The sequence below is a fragment of the Orbicella faveolata genome, unplaced genomic scaffold, assembly GCF_042242905.1.
Source record: "Orbicella faveolata isolate gen_17 unplaced genomic scaffold, um_ofav_v1 contig_3, whole genome shotgun sequence".
Taxonomy (NCBI): Eukaryota; Metazoa; Cnidaria; class Anthozoa; order Scleractinia; family Merulinidae; genus Orbicella; species Orbicella faveolata.
In genome coordinates, this window is record NW_028301558.1 from 6196151 (window position 1) to 6212176 (window position 16026).

A 16026-nucleotide genomic window follows, 5' to 3' on the forward strand; every position below is an offset into this window, starting at 1 on the left:
AATATAACGCAGATCAAGAGAAATTTGAATGAAAAAGTTGGCAAGAGGAGAGAACATGGAGAACGTGCCGTGAACTGTCTCGTCCCAGGCTCCTAAAAATCTTGAGTCCGCGTCTACTGTCCCTACCCTCCCAAGCAAGTACTTAGTCACCGCTGATCATGATTAGGCAGGAATGGCGGACGATGCTTGCCTTGTCGATTTCGAAGAAGTTCCTGATACTTCTTACGATCCGAGACAAGATATTCCATCACTGCCGCTAAGAGATGAAGATGTTACTTCCGGTGCAAATTTTTCGTTTTTACAAGACACCGGAGGAAATACGAGTGAACAGGAAAGAGTAGTTCCTGATCTCATAATCGCTGTTTATGTCGTACAATTCGATACAAGAAGAGGTAAGACTTTTCAAAATAGTAAGCTTATATGACACTTGTAGCTAATCCGTGTAAAACATAAGTGTCCATAGTCTTCTGGAAGTTTAGTACTGATGATTAATTAAGGTTCTTTTTCGTTAGTCTGCGATAGATTACTTCATTATAATTTATCTGAATTTATACCAGGTTTAATTTTATTTGTCTTATGAGGTCTTTTGCTAAAAAAAAAAACATTAACCTGAATCTATCACTCTGCTTACTTGGAAATACAGAACCCTTTATTAGTTATACTGTATTAATCAAACGTTTGTCAACAGATACCAAAACAATGATAGATATCCTCTCAGCTTCATAAAACTCTTGATGTTGTGGCCTCAATTATGAAGAACTTTTATATTATCCAGAGGGCAGTATCTTGTTTGATGAACACTTGACTGGTTGTACTGTGGCCTGCCATTAAGAATCTTAACACTAAATGCTCTGTGTGGACGAAAATTTGACAAATAATGCACATGGAAAGCAATAGTGCTGATTGGGCAAATTAAATGATGTTTTGTTAAAGTTATTCAGTGAAATAAAAAAATATGTAAGTAATAATAATTGCTTAATGAACATGTCTGAAAAGCTTAGCCTTGTTTTTAAAGGAAATGAAATAGAATGGAAACATCCCAGATCAGTGGATTTAACTGGAGTGGAGTTCAAAGCCCTGGCCAGTGGTTCACACACAATCACAAAAGACTTCATGTAAGTCTATATAAACTGCATTTCTTCTTCTTCCTTTTTTTAATTTTTTTTATTGGAAGATCCATGTACTTTACAATACTGACATCAGTATTTCTTCTTTTTTCCTGACTTGTTCCACATTTAGTTTTTTTGGTAGATGCCTGATAAAATTCCATTGGAGTGTATTTAATACTGGTGTTAATTAATAGTCGGATCATGTGTTTTTAAGACATCTGTTCGTCAAGTATCAACCAACGCTATCGATCAACATGTCAACCACGAGTGTTGGTCGGCATATCGACCAAGTATTGGCTGATATATTGACCAAAATTCGGTTGCCTCTCAACTGATGCACATGGCCAACGATACTTGGTTGACACTCGGCCGATACTTTACCAACACTCGGCCGACACTTCACCAACACTATGCCAACACTATGATCATTTGGTCAGCTCTTGTTACTGAGTTCTATCTTCACTACTCAAATATTAAATAATTTTGTCTAGCCCTGGCCTTTGCAAGGGACTTTCAATAGCCATCATCTGTTCTTGACCTTTCGTGCCGGCAACATTCATCTATGTCAAAGACTGTCTTTTTCAGCTTATTTTTTTTTTCTCGTCATCACTTTTATAATATATTGCAGACCAGCTAAAGTCTAAAACAATGATAAATAGAGGAGTAGGTGTTTAGCAGTTGTTGCTTTAACTGTCAACTGCTATTGATTTTTTAATGAGACTTTTGTTTGTTAGTTACATTTCTTCATTCATTTCGTCATTTACCCCTTCGTTCATCCATTCTAAAGCCTGAGGAATGTAAGTTAGATATGTATTCAATATACAATTAGATGTACAGGTACATTCGAAATGACAGCTGTTTGAGCTGTATCCTCGCCCTATCAACATATGAGCACAGGCGATAGAGACTCTTCTTTCACTTCCCCTGTGGGTAAAGGGAAGGGGCTAGGCGATGGCTACCATTTCAGTACACCAAAGGTTAACAATACACATATACCAGTTACAGTCGACCGATACACCACAGACAGTTGACCGATATGCAATGCCAGCATAATGGTCAAGGTGTCGGACAAGGATCAATGGACATACCGACTGTGTATGTCCATTATGTCCGTGTATTTCGGTGGGTAATTGTTGACCGATAGTGGTGACCGACAGTCTACCAACTTGAATAGCTTATTGATCGACACTCGGCCGATGTGTGAACCGATGGTATTGACTGAAAGATGTCTCAAGTACACTTGATCCTAACAGTCCAGGGGTTAGTTGTGCAAATGTCGGATAACACTATATAGTGGATAAACCTGCATGTAAAAAGTGACAAACCAAGCCATACACTGGATAGTGATTTATCCAGTGGATAGCATTATGTGACTTTTAAACAACTGTGGTGAGGGAACAAGAACATTGCTTTAACATTGAAGAGTGTATTATGTCAGCTTCTCTCCATTCCTGTGCATCACTTACTCTTTACATTCATTTGATAGACCATAATGTTTGGAAATTTGCTAAGCAGGGCACTAATAAGATGTTACCTTTCCTTTCCTGTTATTAGATACTTCAAAACCAGAGATGGTCTTTATGGACTTAGTTGTTATGAGAGAATAGCTGTTGATAATGTGGCGGAGAGAGGTGCCAGAATGAAGTCAGTGGGTATCCTTTGTGCAAAGTACACATCTCTACATGAACACATACCATTTCTTGAAGAGGAAGTTAGGTAAGATCTCACTTAATCCATCTATGTTAAGTTATTATAGTAGACGACTTAACATAAAGAAAGATGATTTGATTGTCTTCTGTGTCAGATATTTTTCATTTATTCATTAAAAAAAAGCATCAGTAGCATATTTTGGTGGTATTTTCTACTTACACTAGCCTTGCACAACTTTTAATGAACTGAACACGCTTTCATCTGGGCTACACACTTATTTGTCAGTGAATACACTTCATGTACAACAAACAAAATATCATCACAACAACCAGTGCCTCTAAAAATTTTAATTGACCAATCAGCATTCACCATGCAGGAGGAAGGGTACCTTCCTGACTTGTACATGTTTGTTAACAGAAAGGCATTGAAGTTGGCCCACTTTTCTCACTTAAGACTGTGTAGGAGTGTTGTATTACCTGTATTTCTTTCTCTTCATGAGTGTAAATGTGTGAATTATGCATTATTGAACACCTTTAAGTTTCAAAAGTTGTTAAAAAGTGCATTTGCTTATTCCTAGGAGGCAGCTTGAAAACCCGGGACATTATGAGGGCTTGGAAAACTACTACCACAGTTATAAGAACTGCGTTCTTAGAAATAATTACATTCCTTCTCCAACTCTTGAGAAGGCTCCAGGGCTGGAGGAAATACCAGTGTTGAGGGTAAAGATTGCATTATTGTACTTTTCATCATTTGAAATCCAGTCCTATTTGAAAGCTCCTACAGGTTATCTCAAAGTAACATTCAAGATAACTTGCCCATGTCTTGTGAACACTGTACTTCATTCAACTGCTGCTAGTTGCTTCACAAGCAATAAATTAGAATTAGAAGGTTCCTTATTACAATTATACTAATAAAATATTACATACGTCCTGTTGGTAGCATTTCTTTTGCAGGAAAATACCCAGTCATACTGTAGCTACAGATGCTTTAGAAATTATAGTCAGGCACAAAGGGCATTTGTTCTATGACAAAGTTGTAATTTACCTTGAATATTTATAATCAGGAACAAAAACTGAGAGTCTACAAATTTTAGCTTCAAAAATAATTATGTCAGATATCATACATGATGTTTTAAGCCTGTGCACATAAAATACAGAAAATTTCAAGCAACTTCACTTAATTTGTAAATTTCTTGGATTAATATTCATTTTTGACTTGTCAACAGATCACACATCCAGCTGGGTGTTTTCCTCAGTTTATCAAGTTCTTTGGAGAACACATATTTGTACTTTGGAAATTTGTGCTGCTACAAAAAAGAATTTTATTCTTTTCTCCGCCTCCTGTGGGAGTGGCTTGTTACAGAGGTACATTGTGGTTGAATAGTAAAATAATGTTAGATATGCGTACTTTGGAAGGAATTATACCAAATAATGTGCCATATTTGTATACCCTGATAATCTGTCATGCCTGGCTGTCAGGTTTTTTTTCTCCCTTAGCATGTTTTGGTCATTGCACATAACACACTCTTTTATGCAGACAATAATTTAATATTTAAAAAAATATACCAATACATAATGAGCATAACATAGCATGAAAAAGTTTTGAATAATATGATATTGCATGACATTGTGTACCAGCACTCACGCTAAACATTATAATTGTATATATACATTTTAGAGCTGTAGCTGAAATCTTATCCCCAACAGAACATTCTTTCATTGACTGCTTCAAAGTCACAGGATATCTATAAGAAGGAAACTACTACTTTCCAAAAGCCTCTGAATCTCACGGGGCAGGACTGCAAATTATGTGACTACAGTTAATTGCAAATGTTCACCAAGGATTGCAGTTTTCACATTGGATCTAAAATAAATTAATGTCTTTCCTTTCCTGTGCTTTTGACAAATGACTTTAAGACTTGTTCGTCGAGAAATCAGCTATGAGTAATTTTGCTCCCCCTCCAATCTCATTGTTTTCAAAGGTGGATAGAAACACAATTTGCTATTTGCTTCAGAATGTGTCCATAAGAGTTACTTTAAATGTTGCATTCAAATAAAGATCTCTACTTTCGCATCATTCCTTAAACTGGTTTTATCTCCTTTACAGTTTACTGTGCGTGTTTGTTGGCAAGCCATGGAATTCCATTTGGTTTTGAAACTGGTAGTAACCCTCTCTTTTTTACTAATGTTTGTGACCTAAGTGCACTACAAGAGGAACACAAATACATTGCATGTAAGTTGATCAAGAAGTTCTGAATGAAATAGTATTGGTGTTACAGAATTTGTTTCCTCCTCTCCTGCCCATCCCTTGTCACTTACTTGTCTAGAGAATCAGTTATGTGCATGGGATATAAGATGCCATAAAGTGTCCATCACAATGGGGACATCATGATGCACATACCATTAGTAAGGCTTTAAATTAACTTCAGTGGTTTGTGGCCAGTCAGGCCAGTTTTCTTGAATTTCTATTGACACAGGACAAAATAAAGTAGGCCTCAATTGCCTCCAGTTTAACAAAAAAAAATACCCTTTATACACATTGCAACTTCAAAAACACACTGCAAAGTACTCTGCATGAGTGTGGAGTCTCATAGCAACAGTGAAATCAAAATGGCCTAAGATCGTATACTTGAGAAACCATCAAACTCTCCTTTGGGCAAATGCCAATTAGACCACTACAATTCCCTTTTCCCACTTGCTTTGTGGTCTAGAACAGTATTTGCCAACATGCAGGGAAACAAATAGAATACAACACTTGAACAATCGCAAAATAATAGGTGTTAAAAAAACCTTTATCTGTAATGACACATTGTTACATTTGTGAACTCAATGTGAAAACTTTTCTTTTGCTCTTTAGGTACCACAGAAAAGATTTTTGAGAGTAAATTGGAAGTGTATGATGTTTATGTTGATAATCAGAATATAAAGTGCAAACCACACTTGAGTTGGATTGCGCATTTTAATAATGCTGACAGAGATCGGCTAGAACAATTGGACATCTTCAGGTGAGAGAGAAACGCTTACTTTATAGGAATCCAGTGCTACAATCCTTCCTCAACTTTAAACACAATCTACTGAACCCAGTCTGGCCTTGTATAGGCTATTAGATGGTGGGAGAGGAGTAAGTTACAGCATTTGGAAACACAGGAAATGAAAGAGGACTGATGTTTTTGCTCAGAATGCTTTAAGTTGGAATTTTCATTATTTAGTATCTCTCCTGTTAATGAAGGGGGAGACACAGTAACCTGATTTCAATGTGTTTCCAACCACTCCACTGAATGCTCCAGGTAGAGTTCAGGCCATACCTCACTAGATTAGAGTCCCATGTCTCATCAAGGAGTATATGGTTGTAAAATTTTTTGGGGGAAGTAAGGGGGAGGGGTAGCCTGTGACAGTAACAGTATTTCGAAGGAGGGGTGTTCCTAATTGTTTCTTGCAACAGGAATCAGAGTTACTGGTAAGTGCCAGCCTTCAGAACAACTAAGCTTCAAAAGGCTTTCTAAGCCTACTTCTGTTTGTCTGTTTCTGTGCCTGTCTAAAAATGTAGTTATCTTTCAACTGGATATTATTATTTTGTGGTATACTGGAGTGAATTCATACATAGTTTCAACCCTTGTAATGTGTACAGTTTCTGACGTTTCTGCAGACTTAACAAATACTTAGCAAATAGTTATCTATATTACTTGTTGCTTTAGTTGTATTTCATTTGAACATTGAGAATCAAGGACTCTATTGGCATTATTAGCAATGAAAGTTTGAATTTCATCTGATAATGCCAGTAGTGATCTTGATTATGGTCACTATTATGTTCAACTTTTCAAGCAATTTATTGCATTGTTTATACTTACAAAGCTTAGCAGCTTATGGCAGCTCAGATGTTTAATGCAACAGGGGCTTTTTATTTAAAAGATGAGTATAACAGATAGATAAAAGAATTATTTCTTAAGCCTGAGCCTAAAACCTGTCTCAGTCAGGTAAACTATCTTATTCAGGCTCAAAGCAAGATGCAAATGACTGGGGCATGGGGAGGGCTAAGGAAGTGCTAGTGGCCAATATTAACAACCCAACCTCGCTTGTTGCTTAGCTACTATTTTTTGCCACTTTGCGGCTCACATTTAAATGTGGAATGGAGAAGATAAAACTTCTGTAACTAGGATACCTTCCCTCCCTCACTCCAAGATTTTGCCTCTGAAATGGATTTCATTGCTTTCTGTGACTTACAGTTTGTGTCAACTTTGAAGAAACGGCCATCTTATCTGGAATGTCATTTGCTCAAATTTGCTAAAAATTACGTTAGTGTTCTTTCTTCTCAGTGAAGTTGTAAGCAATATCTACAAGAGCATCTGTTCTACGTTGTGAACATGCAGCATCATAATGTGGTTAAGTCAAGAATCTTCAGTTTTTTAGAGCAAATATGGAGCCTGTATAAAAGCTGAAAACACTCTCTTGCTAATGCTATTTGCTATTGGAATGACAAGTAGCAGCTTTTCCAGAGTAGAAAGATGTAGATGTAGAAACTTTTAGGCTGACTTAAAAGTCAAAGGTATTCTGTGGGAGCTTGAACTAACCCAGGTTAATTGGATAGCCAATACTACTACGTGAATTATTAGTCACCCGAACTTATATCACCTCGGATGCCATACAGATATATCATATCTCCTCTGCAATAATAACAACCACATTTTTTACTACATATATTGAAGCCATGTATTATAATTAACAAACAGTGGGAGTTTATTTGGAATTTGTATGTTCGATTTTCTCAAGCAGGGAATCAAAAAATGCATAAATTTTTGTTTTGAAGGAGAGAGCAACTATACACAGGTGGTGAAGTTACTGATGATGAAAAGATGTACACCAAGTGAGTGGAAGCTAATCTGACTAAAGAAATTTGATTCTTTAATTTTGTTTTTGTAGACAGTCTGTTTCAAGGGCTGATCCAGGATTTTTTAATGAGGGCGGAGGGGTGGGGGGGGGGGGGGGGGAAGAGGGTGTGGCTGATACCTTGGGGTTGCAGAATCAATTGGGCATGCCCCCAAAATGTTGCAATTTGGGGATTGGGACCTAATAGAAATCTGTTACATCAGAAATACCAGCAATGCCATAACTATTTTAGCTAGAAAAAATTACTTGTAATTACAATGAGAATGGAGTGGGGGCTGGGGCGTCTCCCCTCCTCTCTCTTTTCTCCTCTTTCTTCTACCCAGTTTCTCCGCGCCCCTCGACTAGATAGCCTATTCACAGGCTAGAAGTGGTTTGACCCACGACCCCATGACCAGCTTTTTCTGTTTGTTTTGATCTACAAAAAGAAAAATGATTAGGAGTGAGGAATTTTTACGTGACACCCTCAATATTTTTTCCAGTCATAAAATTGTGGGAGTAGTCTGTACACAGACTTTTATTTCTTTGTTACGAGTTATTTTTCTTCGAGCGCGCGCGATGCGAGCGAGGAAAGAGCTCTTGTCAAATACTGTTGTTCAAATCTTTGCAGCAACTTTTTTTTGTTTTTGTTTTGATTAGCCGACTGCCGGATGTTTTTGTTATAACCAAAAACGTTGGCCGTCAAATTGTTAACGGAAACTGTACTACTTCAATTAACCTTTTCCAGGTGTCTAGTGAGGTGGGCAGCGTGGAAAAACCTCGGAGCGAAAAACGGAGAAAGAGGCTGAGTGCGAGGACTCCTGCGCCGCGCTTCTCCTTTATTTTTCCATGCACCATTTTATTCGCTCCGCCCAAACTAACTGATCACCAGGAAGAGTCTTCTAATCAGTTTGTTAGCTGCACTGTCAACCAGACATAGTCCAAATCTCAACCATTGCTTAAGACTAAAATTCTAGAAAATAATTTGCTTTGGTATCATTGACCGTATCTATTTACAGTCTCAGCGTCGAATTTCTCTTCAAATGTTATATTCAGGCCGCGTCCACACTACTCCGGAGGAATTTGAAAACGGAGGTTTCACTCTGAAAACGCATCAAATGTTATCCGTTCACACTACGATTTGTGGTTGAGTAAAATTCGGTCAGGGATATCACATTATCGTGACGTCATCGTTTTCGAAAAGCTCCTTATTCAAAACGTTTTCTGTCCAGACTATAACGCAAAGCGGTCGTTTTCAAATTCCTCCGGTTTGAAGAGCGTCTTTGAGAAGCTCTGTTTTGGGTCCGGATTAGTGTGGACGGTACGCCTAACCGTAGAAATAAAGCTGCGTTTTCAAATTACTCCGGCGTAGTGTGGACGCGTCCTCCGAGAATTTCCATGTTAGAATCAAGACCAGCACCTTCCCTCTAGGATATGTACGATGTTCGGCTTAAACTGTTTAACTCATAACTATTTTCTGTGTCTCATTGCAGGTTCTTTGTGAATTTAAACAACTCACTTTTCCAGATGCTCTTTGAAGTGGCTTCTACTGAGGACAGAGTATTAACACCAGAAATGATCCGAAGCATAGGACTTGATCCAAAGGGTGATTTACATTTCCTGTCCGACTTGGTGGATCTGTATGGAATCAATGTTCTGATTCCAGAGCCAAAATGTTGTCCGTTTTAACCCTCGTGAGTGCAGTCTGCTCCCTAGCCTCTGACTTCTCTGAGAAGTTCGGCAAGGAAAAGAACACTAGACGAAACGGGAATCGAATCTTGAACAAGTCGACTGATTGCTAAATATTTGTTCAAAGTGTGCGCGAGAAGAATTGACAGTCCTCGGAGGAAGCAAATGTTTCATATTTGCCTGTAGCAAAATCACTTTAGTCCTATAGTAACTTAATTTCCTAAGTGTATCCTTGTAGACGTTTTTATACGGAATCGCACCTTTTTGCTACGCTTCAGCGGCATATCAGTCGAAGTTTGGTCGAGCCATGGTTCGTGTTTTGCCAAGACGTAGTCGAGCCAAAATACCCATAACGAGACCAAACGAACCTGACATGCAGCCGAAGCGTACCAAAAAAGGACGATTAGGTATTTACTGAACGCGTTTTTAGTAGTACCCATCACTGTAGTCAGTGACTTGACATCGCAGGATATCAGGACTCTAGACACGGCTTCTGATTGGGCAATTGCGAATTTGGGGGCGATAATTAAAAAAAATGTACCTTTCAAAAATGCTGCCTTAGTTAAAGTGATCACCCAATGTGCTTTGCCGGGCGCAACTTGTTAATTTCAGAAATAACAATTCCTCTCTTTTTGACAGACATTAGATTTCATCTGGCGGTTACAACACATCAACCAACTAGAACAATTAAGGAGAAGTAGCTGTAGGCTTACAACGAAACAATTCTCGCAGATTTGTCATGTTCAATGCGTGATTACCCGGATGATATGATATTATGGGCGCGCAAAGCACAGTGGTTATGCGTGAGCCTTTTACAAAAGAGAAAATGATTGTACAAAAAAACGTTTAACTTGGTTATAGACTTTTTGAAACCTCCAAGAGAAATAGGAAATATTTATGATTGTGTACAGGTAAAGATGTAAAATATATCTTAATTTATGAGAAGTTAAAATGCAGATAATTAAGTTTTATAAGCGAAATCTTGGCAGCTATTAGTAACCGGTTTAAGATATTGGCAATACTACGAAAATGTATGGTAAATTTTATTTTTAAGGTAGATTTACACCCAAATATTGAGGTCAAATACCTAAAAGGGAAAAGCTGAATTTGTCCCGATATAGAAACTTCATATAGGCGTCTGCCGAATACTTATCAAATGGATTCTACATACTCGATAGATTGAGAATCTGGTAGTCTGTAGACTGTAGTGAACACCTTATCATCACTGCTGCGTCCACGTTTCTGGAACAGAGGCCTGTGCATGTTATTGCTTTTGTTATGTTTGTGGTATAAAAAAAGAGCAATTAAAAAGTAAGGTAACAGCGAAGGCCGTTTGTCCTATGTATACTGTGTGGATACAGAAAATCAAAGGTGACAGTAAGTCTCGTGATAGCCATTAAACCGCTGGGATGGTAGAGATAGGTTAGGGGTGAGGGAGGAAGGAAGGGATTGTCAACAATGTTGATTTTAACTGACACGTCAAATGTAAGAAATGAAAATTATCGTGCGCTCAGCTTTATGGTACTGGGCACTAACTGTCCAGATCCCAGTAAATATAACCTTCAAAAGAAATATGCGCCACAATTTTGTGCAAATTTGAATTTTTGCAATTTTTTTTTGTTTTCACTGTTAACCGTTGAAACATTTTCATTGTTCAAGGTGTTAAATCTCGTAGCCCTTTCCGTTTTCCCGCACTGAGTGCCGCGTGAGACAAACTCGTTGCATAAAATGTGTTGAAATATCGCCTTCCGAAATAGATTGAGAGCGGACCTGTGTCAATTTGCCCTCTTCTTCTAAAGTTTTCGAAATGTGAAAGGCGAGGGAATCAAGATGAATTTCGATCAGTCAATTAATTTAGAGATTTTCTTCCTTAAAGTAATTTTTACAGAATTAGACATCAGTCGGAGGATTAAAGCAGTTAAAGATGTTTGACTCTAAAGTGCCACAAGTTCTTTATCACGAAAATGAGAAACTTGGGTTATACAGAATACTCTGACTTGTATATGAAACATCATCATACCAGTTGATGATGTCCTATATCCTCAATACTTGTCTCCTTAATGGCGTATTAATATTGTGAGGAGAATTTTCATTTTGGTCGCTGTTTAGAACTAAATTAAGGGTTTTCCGGCAAAAGGGGGAAAAGTCATTAGTGTTTTCATATACTATAAAAATACAAACAATTGGAAACAATGGAGACATGTTTATTGCTCCAGTGATTTGGTTAAACGACGGTTCACAAACTGCTGTTTATTAAAATTCTTTAAAAACTCTATAAACGCCATGAGAACTAAAATAAAAGATACAAATAGATCACAAATTAGCTTGCGAAAATAACAGGATATAAATACATTTCACATGCTTCGAAAGTTACAAAAGTGAAAGGACAAAACTTAAGATCGATTTACAGTAACGGTAAAACGATGTGGTATACAACTTGACTTTTCCTAAAACCCTAAGACATAAATTTACAATTCACAAGCGATGAAACTGAACTTAAACGACTAAAGATACCAACCGCTTACATAAACAAACTAAAATAGCGTAAAAAATAATTACCTTGTTGCTGCCTTGATCACCAGAACAATGATAAACTTGGAGAAACTTGTTAACCGGCAGTGAATTAACAGATCTTGCGTCAACTGATCTTGCTAACGAAAAAACTACTCTTTATAACGCTAGTTGGGTGTCGCGGCGCTACGTGTGTGCTTTCGCAACACCACAGAACTTACTAGAAAGACCTAGAAAACAAGGGTAGCATGCGCGCGAAACAGATAGGCATGAAAAAGCCTTAAATAACTGAATACACGTTGAAATAAACTTCCAATGACTAAAAAATAGTACTCTTAAGGCTACAAAGTATAGTAATTGAGCGTAAAACAGCTTAAATCAGAAACCCGTTGAAAACTTGCGCAATGTTGCGCGTGCAAATTTGTTGCAGAAGCGCGCGCCACTTCAAGTGCCGTACATCGCGCGCGCACAATTTAACTCCTGTAGCTACAATGTTCCCTTAACAATGTTGGGCTGTACAGTCACCAGTTAAACCACCAGAAATCGTTGTTATAGCAACTATAACAGATCGGGAAACTATTTCAAAACGTACAGGTCGATGATGTCATAAACTATTAATTAGCACGAGTGGTTTTATAAAACCTTTAAATCAGTTTTTCTACAAGAAAATCCCCTGAAAGAAGGCTAGTGCTGAAATAGACTGAGGCGATATCACGCCAATGGCGGAGCTTTGAGCTTTCCTCAAGAAAAGCGTGTCTCTGTGAGATGGTAGCTTCACATGAATTCAAGAGCCGACCGATCACCGTGAATCATGGCGTTTGTAGCTTATGTGTTAACACTTAGTCTGGTGCTGATGGGCTTCACGTTTTGCTCGTGCAGAGTTTGTGAAGCGGACAGAAATACAAACGGTTGTAGCACTCCGATGGGAATGAACGCTCCGTTTAAACGGCAGTTTACAATGGCTTGCGATAAACACGACATATGCTATGGATGTGTAAGTGTTGTACCATCGTAGTTTCGCGCTCCCGTGCGTTTCGAGGAACGTGCAAGTGTCAATGTTTTGTGTTATAATATGCGCGATATATGTGCTCTAATGAACACACTCTTCTGAAACATTGCAAAAACTTTATTCTTTATGCACTTTCCGCCACGCGCTACTTTGATGAGTGGACACTATTTGCACAAAACAACTTCATGTTTTTATTGTTACTAAAATTATAAATCAGTGCCACAATAAAAACAAATTCTAAATGAACAGGTGAGATACGCCTTCCGTGTCTAAAATGTGCAATACAATATAGCTTTTTTAGTCAAACAGGCTTTATTTTTCCTACTCCATCCCAGTTTGACACTTTGACATGTTCTCTTAGCTTAAACCAGGAAATATGTGATATCAAAACAAAACTCATTCTATCTGCTATAGAAAAAAAATTAACCAAGTAATCAGCAGGATTTGAAGTTAAAACTGTGTAATCTAATTTATTTGTTCGCCGACTCTCTTTGCTTTATGTCCCTCCCGGCCAAATGTTATTCTTAGCCGATGCCGCAACCTTCGTACCCGTTTAAATAAACATCTCAGGCTGTGTTCACACAGTGCCGGATCGAGCAACGGTGCCTGGGCACTGGCTCTAAATAGTATCGCGTTCAGGCACTGGCTACTCAAAGTACCCAAGTACCGTTTTTTGCCCTAGTACTAGGTCGAGACCTTGTACCCGAGCACGCGGACTATGTGCCCGAATTCTGGTGTGAGAACTTGGAAAAATGGTCTGTTCACATTAGTACCCAGCTTGAATCACACTCGGGCACTGGTCTCGGGCATCAAGTGTAGACATAACCTCAGTATTAAATGTTTCTCACTTTCCTTAGGGTACTCACTATAACTGGACGCGCGAGGATTGCGACAAGGCATTGCTCCGGGACATGATCCGGTCCTGCCATACACATGCTCATAGCAGAAGGCGGCGTGGTATTATGGACGCGTTGTTGGATATCTGGTACTTTTTTCAAGGAATCAGCAAGGAAGAGAGAAGGTGCAAGATAGCTGCGGAAATGTACTACAAGATTGTGCGCGCTTTTGGGGGATCTCACTTTGAGAAACGAGACCATATCTATTGTATAAGCACGTGCGCTGATGAACATGGTAGTCCATTTGTAGAACTTTAGCAGTTACAAGAACTTGCAGCGTGTTACAACCCGTCATGCCACTGGGAAAACACAAAAGTAGCAGGAAAGATTTAACTGCGGACGTTTAAGTTGAGCCCATATCTGCAGAATTTTGTGAGTTACAAAGCGAAGTTTTCTGTTTAGAGTGAAAATGCAGCCATAGTTAGTCCCCTGTATTAACTATGACGCAGCCTTCCAGTTTACTGATTGCTTGGGAATTTAAACTAATGGGTTATACTATCACTGGGTCCATGTGCTGTCCGACGGGAGGCCATCTCTGTAAAGCTAACGGATAAATAGTATTGCGCAATTCGAGGAACCGTTACATGGGAGACTATTCACAACTGAAAAGAGCCAAATTCTTAATAACGTTATCAGGAACCTGCGGATTTCTCTCGCAGTTTGCGAAGCTTTCCTGTCTCATGGCCATCCCTTGAAGAAGCGTCTCTGTTGAGATACATGTAAAAGAGAGTATTTTCTACACTTAATATAACCAGCAAGATGGGTTAATCGATCCGTTTTTTAGATACACTTTCAGTATTTGTGGTTGTCTTTTATTCACGTCTTTACTAAGCTGCGACCAGGTGTTCTTTTTTGGGACGGCCCGAAAAAAAAATAAAAGAACGCCTAATCACAGGTCAGGTTAGGTATTCACAAGCGTGTATGTATGCTGCAGTAAAGGTGGTAAGCTGTGATATCAAAAACCGAACATCCTTTTCGATTCCACATCTTCAAATGATAGCTAACCGAGTATTTCATTGTTAGGCTAAAACTATAGGATACATTTCGAATAGCATGTAGCTCTGTTGCTGCCTCGCCGTCCTTGAATGTGCGATCCTAGCTTTGTATGCTGTGTAAGTGTTAAAAATCGTGTCATATTTGTGAAGTTCAATGACAAGTAAAATAAAAGTAGTGTTGTGTGGTACGACAATTGGGTGTCCGGTTATCTGTACATGCGAGGTACATTCCATTCAGTTCAAGCACTTTTCACTTCTTCTCGGCTCACAGCCGACAGGTTAGTGAAGCACTCAGCTAATTAATGACTTGAGTTGATAAGGTAGCGGCTGATGGACGGTGCACTCCGCACTAACTACGTCAACAGTTCACTCGTAATTAATATAATTAAATGACAACCTCCGTCATTAGATCATCTAATGCTCGAAGTAAGAGCCTCAGTTAGAATTTTCCACAGGAGTTAATATGTCTCCAGTCGCGGATCCAGACCTCTTTGTGAGGTTGGCCCCTAAATGTTTCCAGCCCTGTGGGCCTTAAATTAAGGTGGTCCCCACCCCCCAAAGAAAATTGCGGCGGGGGTTTCCCACCCTTAAATCCACCATTGATCTCCCCGATAAGACGAAAAAGAGAACTGAGTATAGGCTTTCACAGCTGAATACAAAATCTGAATTAACGGCTTTTTCACGCTGTCATCACTTCCACCGGGAACCGAACTATTTGTGATAATTTTCATTCAAGGAATAACTGTAGCCATGGATACTTCACAGACAACGAGAGCCAATCGCGCAGTTAGTTTAGAACAAGAGCAATGCCAACCTAATTTCAGTTATTCTAGCAAGTGAGTGTAAAGTACTATACTGACTTACTATACAACTCGAAAAAGCATATCAAGTGCGGTGTCTCAAGTCTGCTTAAAGTAGCGATTTATATACCGCAACTAGATGTTGAACGAAAAATAAAATGCATCGCTTGTATTAAAACGTGCAATTTTGAATTGAAAAAGACGTCTTTATGACAAAGACAACCACCTGCTTTTATTTACTTAAATAAAGGAACTGTTTGATATTTTATTGCATCAGTTATAGTACACCGTATATACTGTATATATTTTCATTCTGTCATTCAATTGTTGCAAGGACCCTTCACAGTACTTTATGACAATACCTAAACAGGGAATGGTAAGTACTGAATTTTTTAATTGATATTCTTTCCCTGAAAGCTCACTGTTTCTGTTTTTTTCTTGTAGTTTCTCTAAACATAGCACACATCAAAAAGTTAATCTGTTTTCAAAATAGAATTTTAGTTTATAT

The 16026-nt window shown here is 38.5% G+C and overlaps 2 protein-coding genes across 2 annotated transcripts; both read left to right on the top strand.

The window, feature by feature from the left end:
* Positions 1–172: 172 nt before the first annotated feature.
* LOC110068222 (DENN domain-containing protein 11-like) lies at positions 173–10634 on the top strand. Its single transcript, XM_089297693.1, has 9 exons — positions 173–392; positions 1016–1115; positions 2664–2825; positions 3337–3478; positions 3985–4123; positions 4866–4991; positions 5616–5763; positions 7563–7619; positions 9112–10634. Exons 1-9 carry the CDS (start codon positions 173–175, stop codon positions 9305–9307), a joined length of 1290 nt encoding a protein of 429 aa, XP_089153819.1. The 3' UTR covers positions 9308–10634.
* A 1784-nt stretch (positions 10635–12418) lies between these two features.
* LOC110068159 (uncharacterized) lies at positions 12419–14912 on the top strand. The gene is made up of 2 exons (XM_020775529.2): positions 12419–12812; positions 13685–14912. The coding sequence occupies exons 1-2, from the start codon at positions 12630–12632 to the stop codon at positions 13979–13981; spliced, it is 480 nt and encodes a 159-aa protein (XP_020631188.2). The 5' UTR covers positions 12419–12629; the 3' UTR covers positions 13982–14912.
* The last annotated feature ends 1114 nt before the right edge of the window (positions 14913–16026 follow it).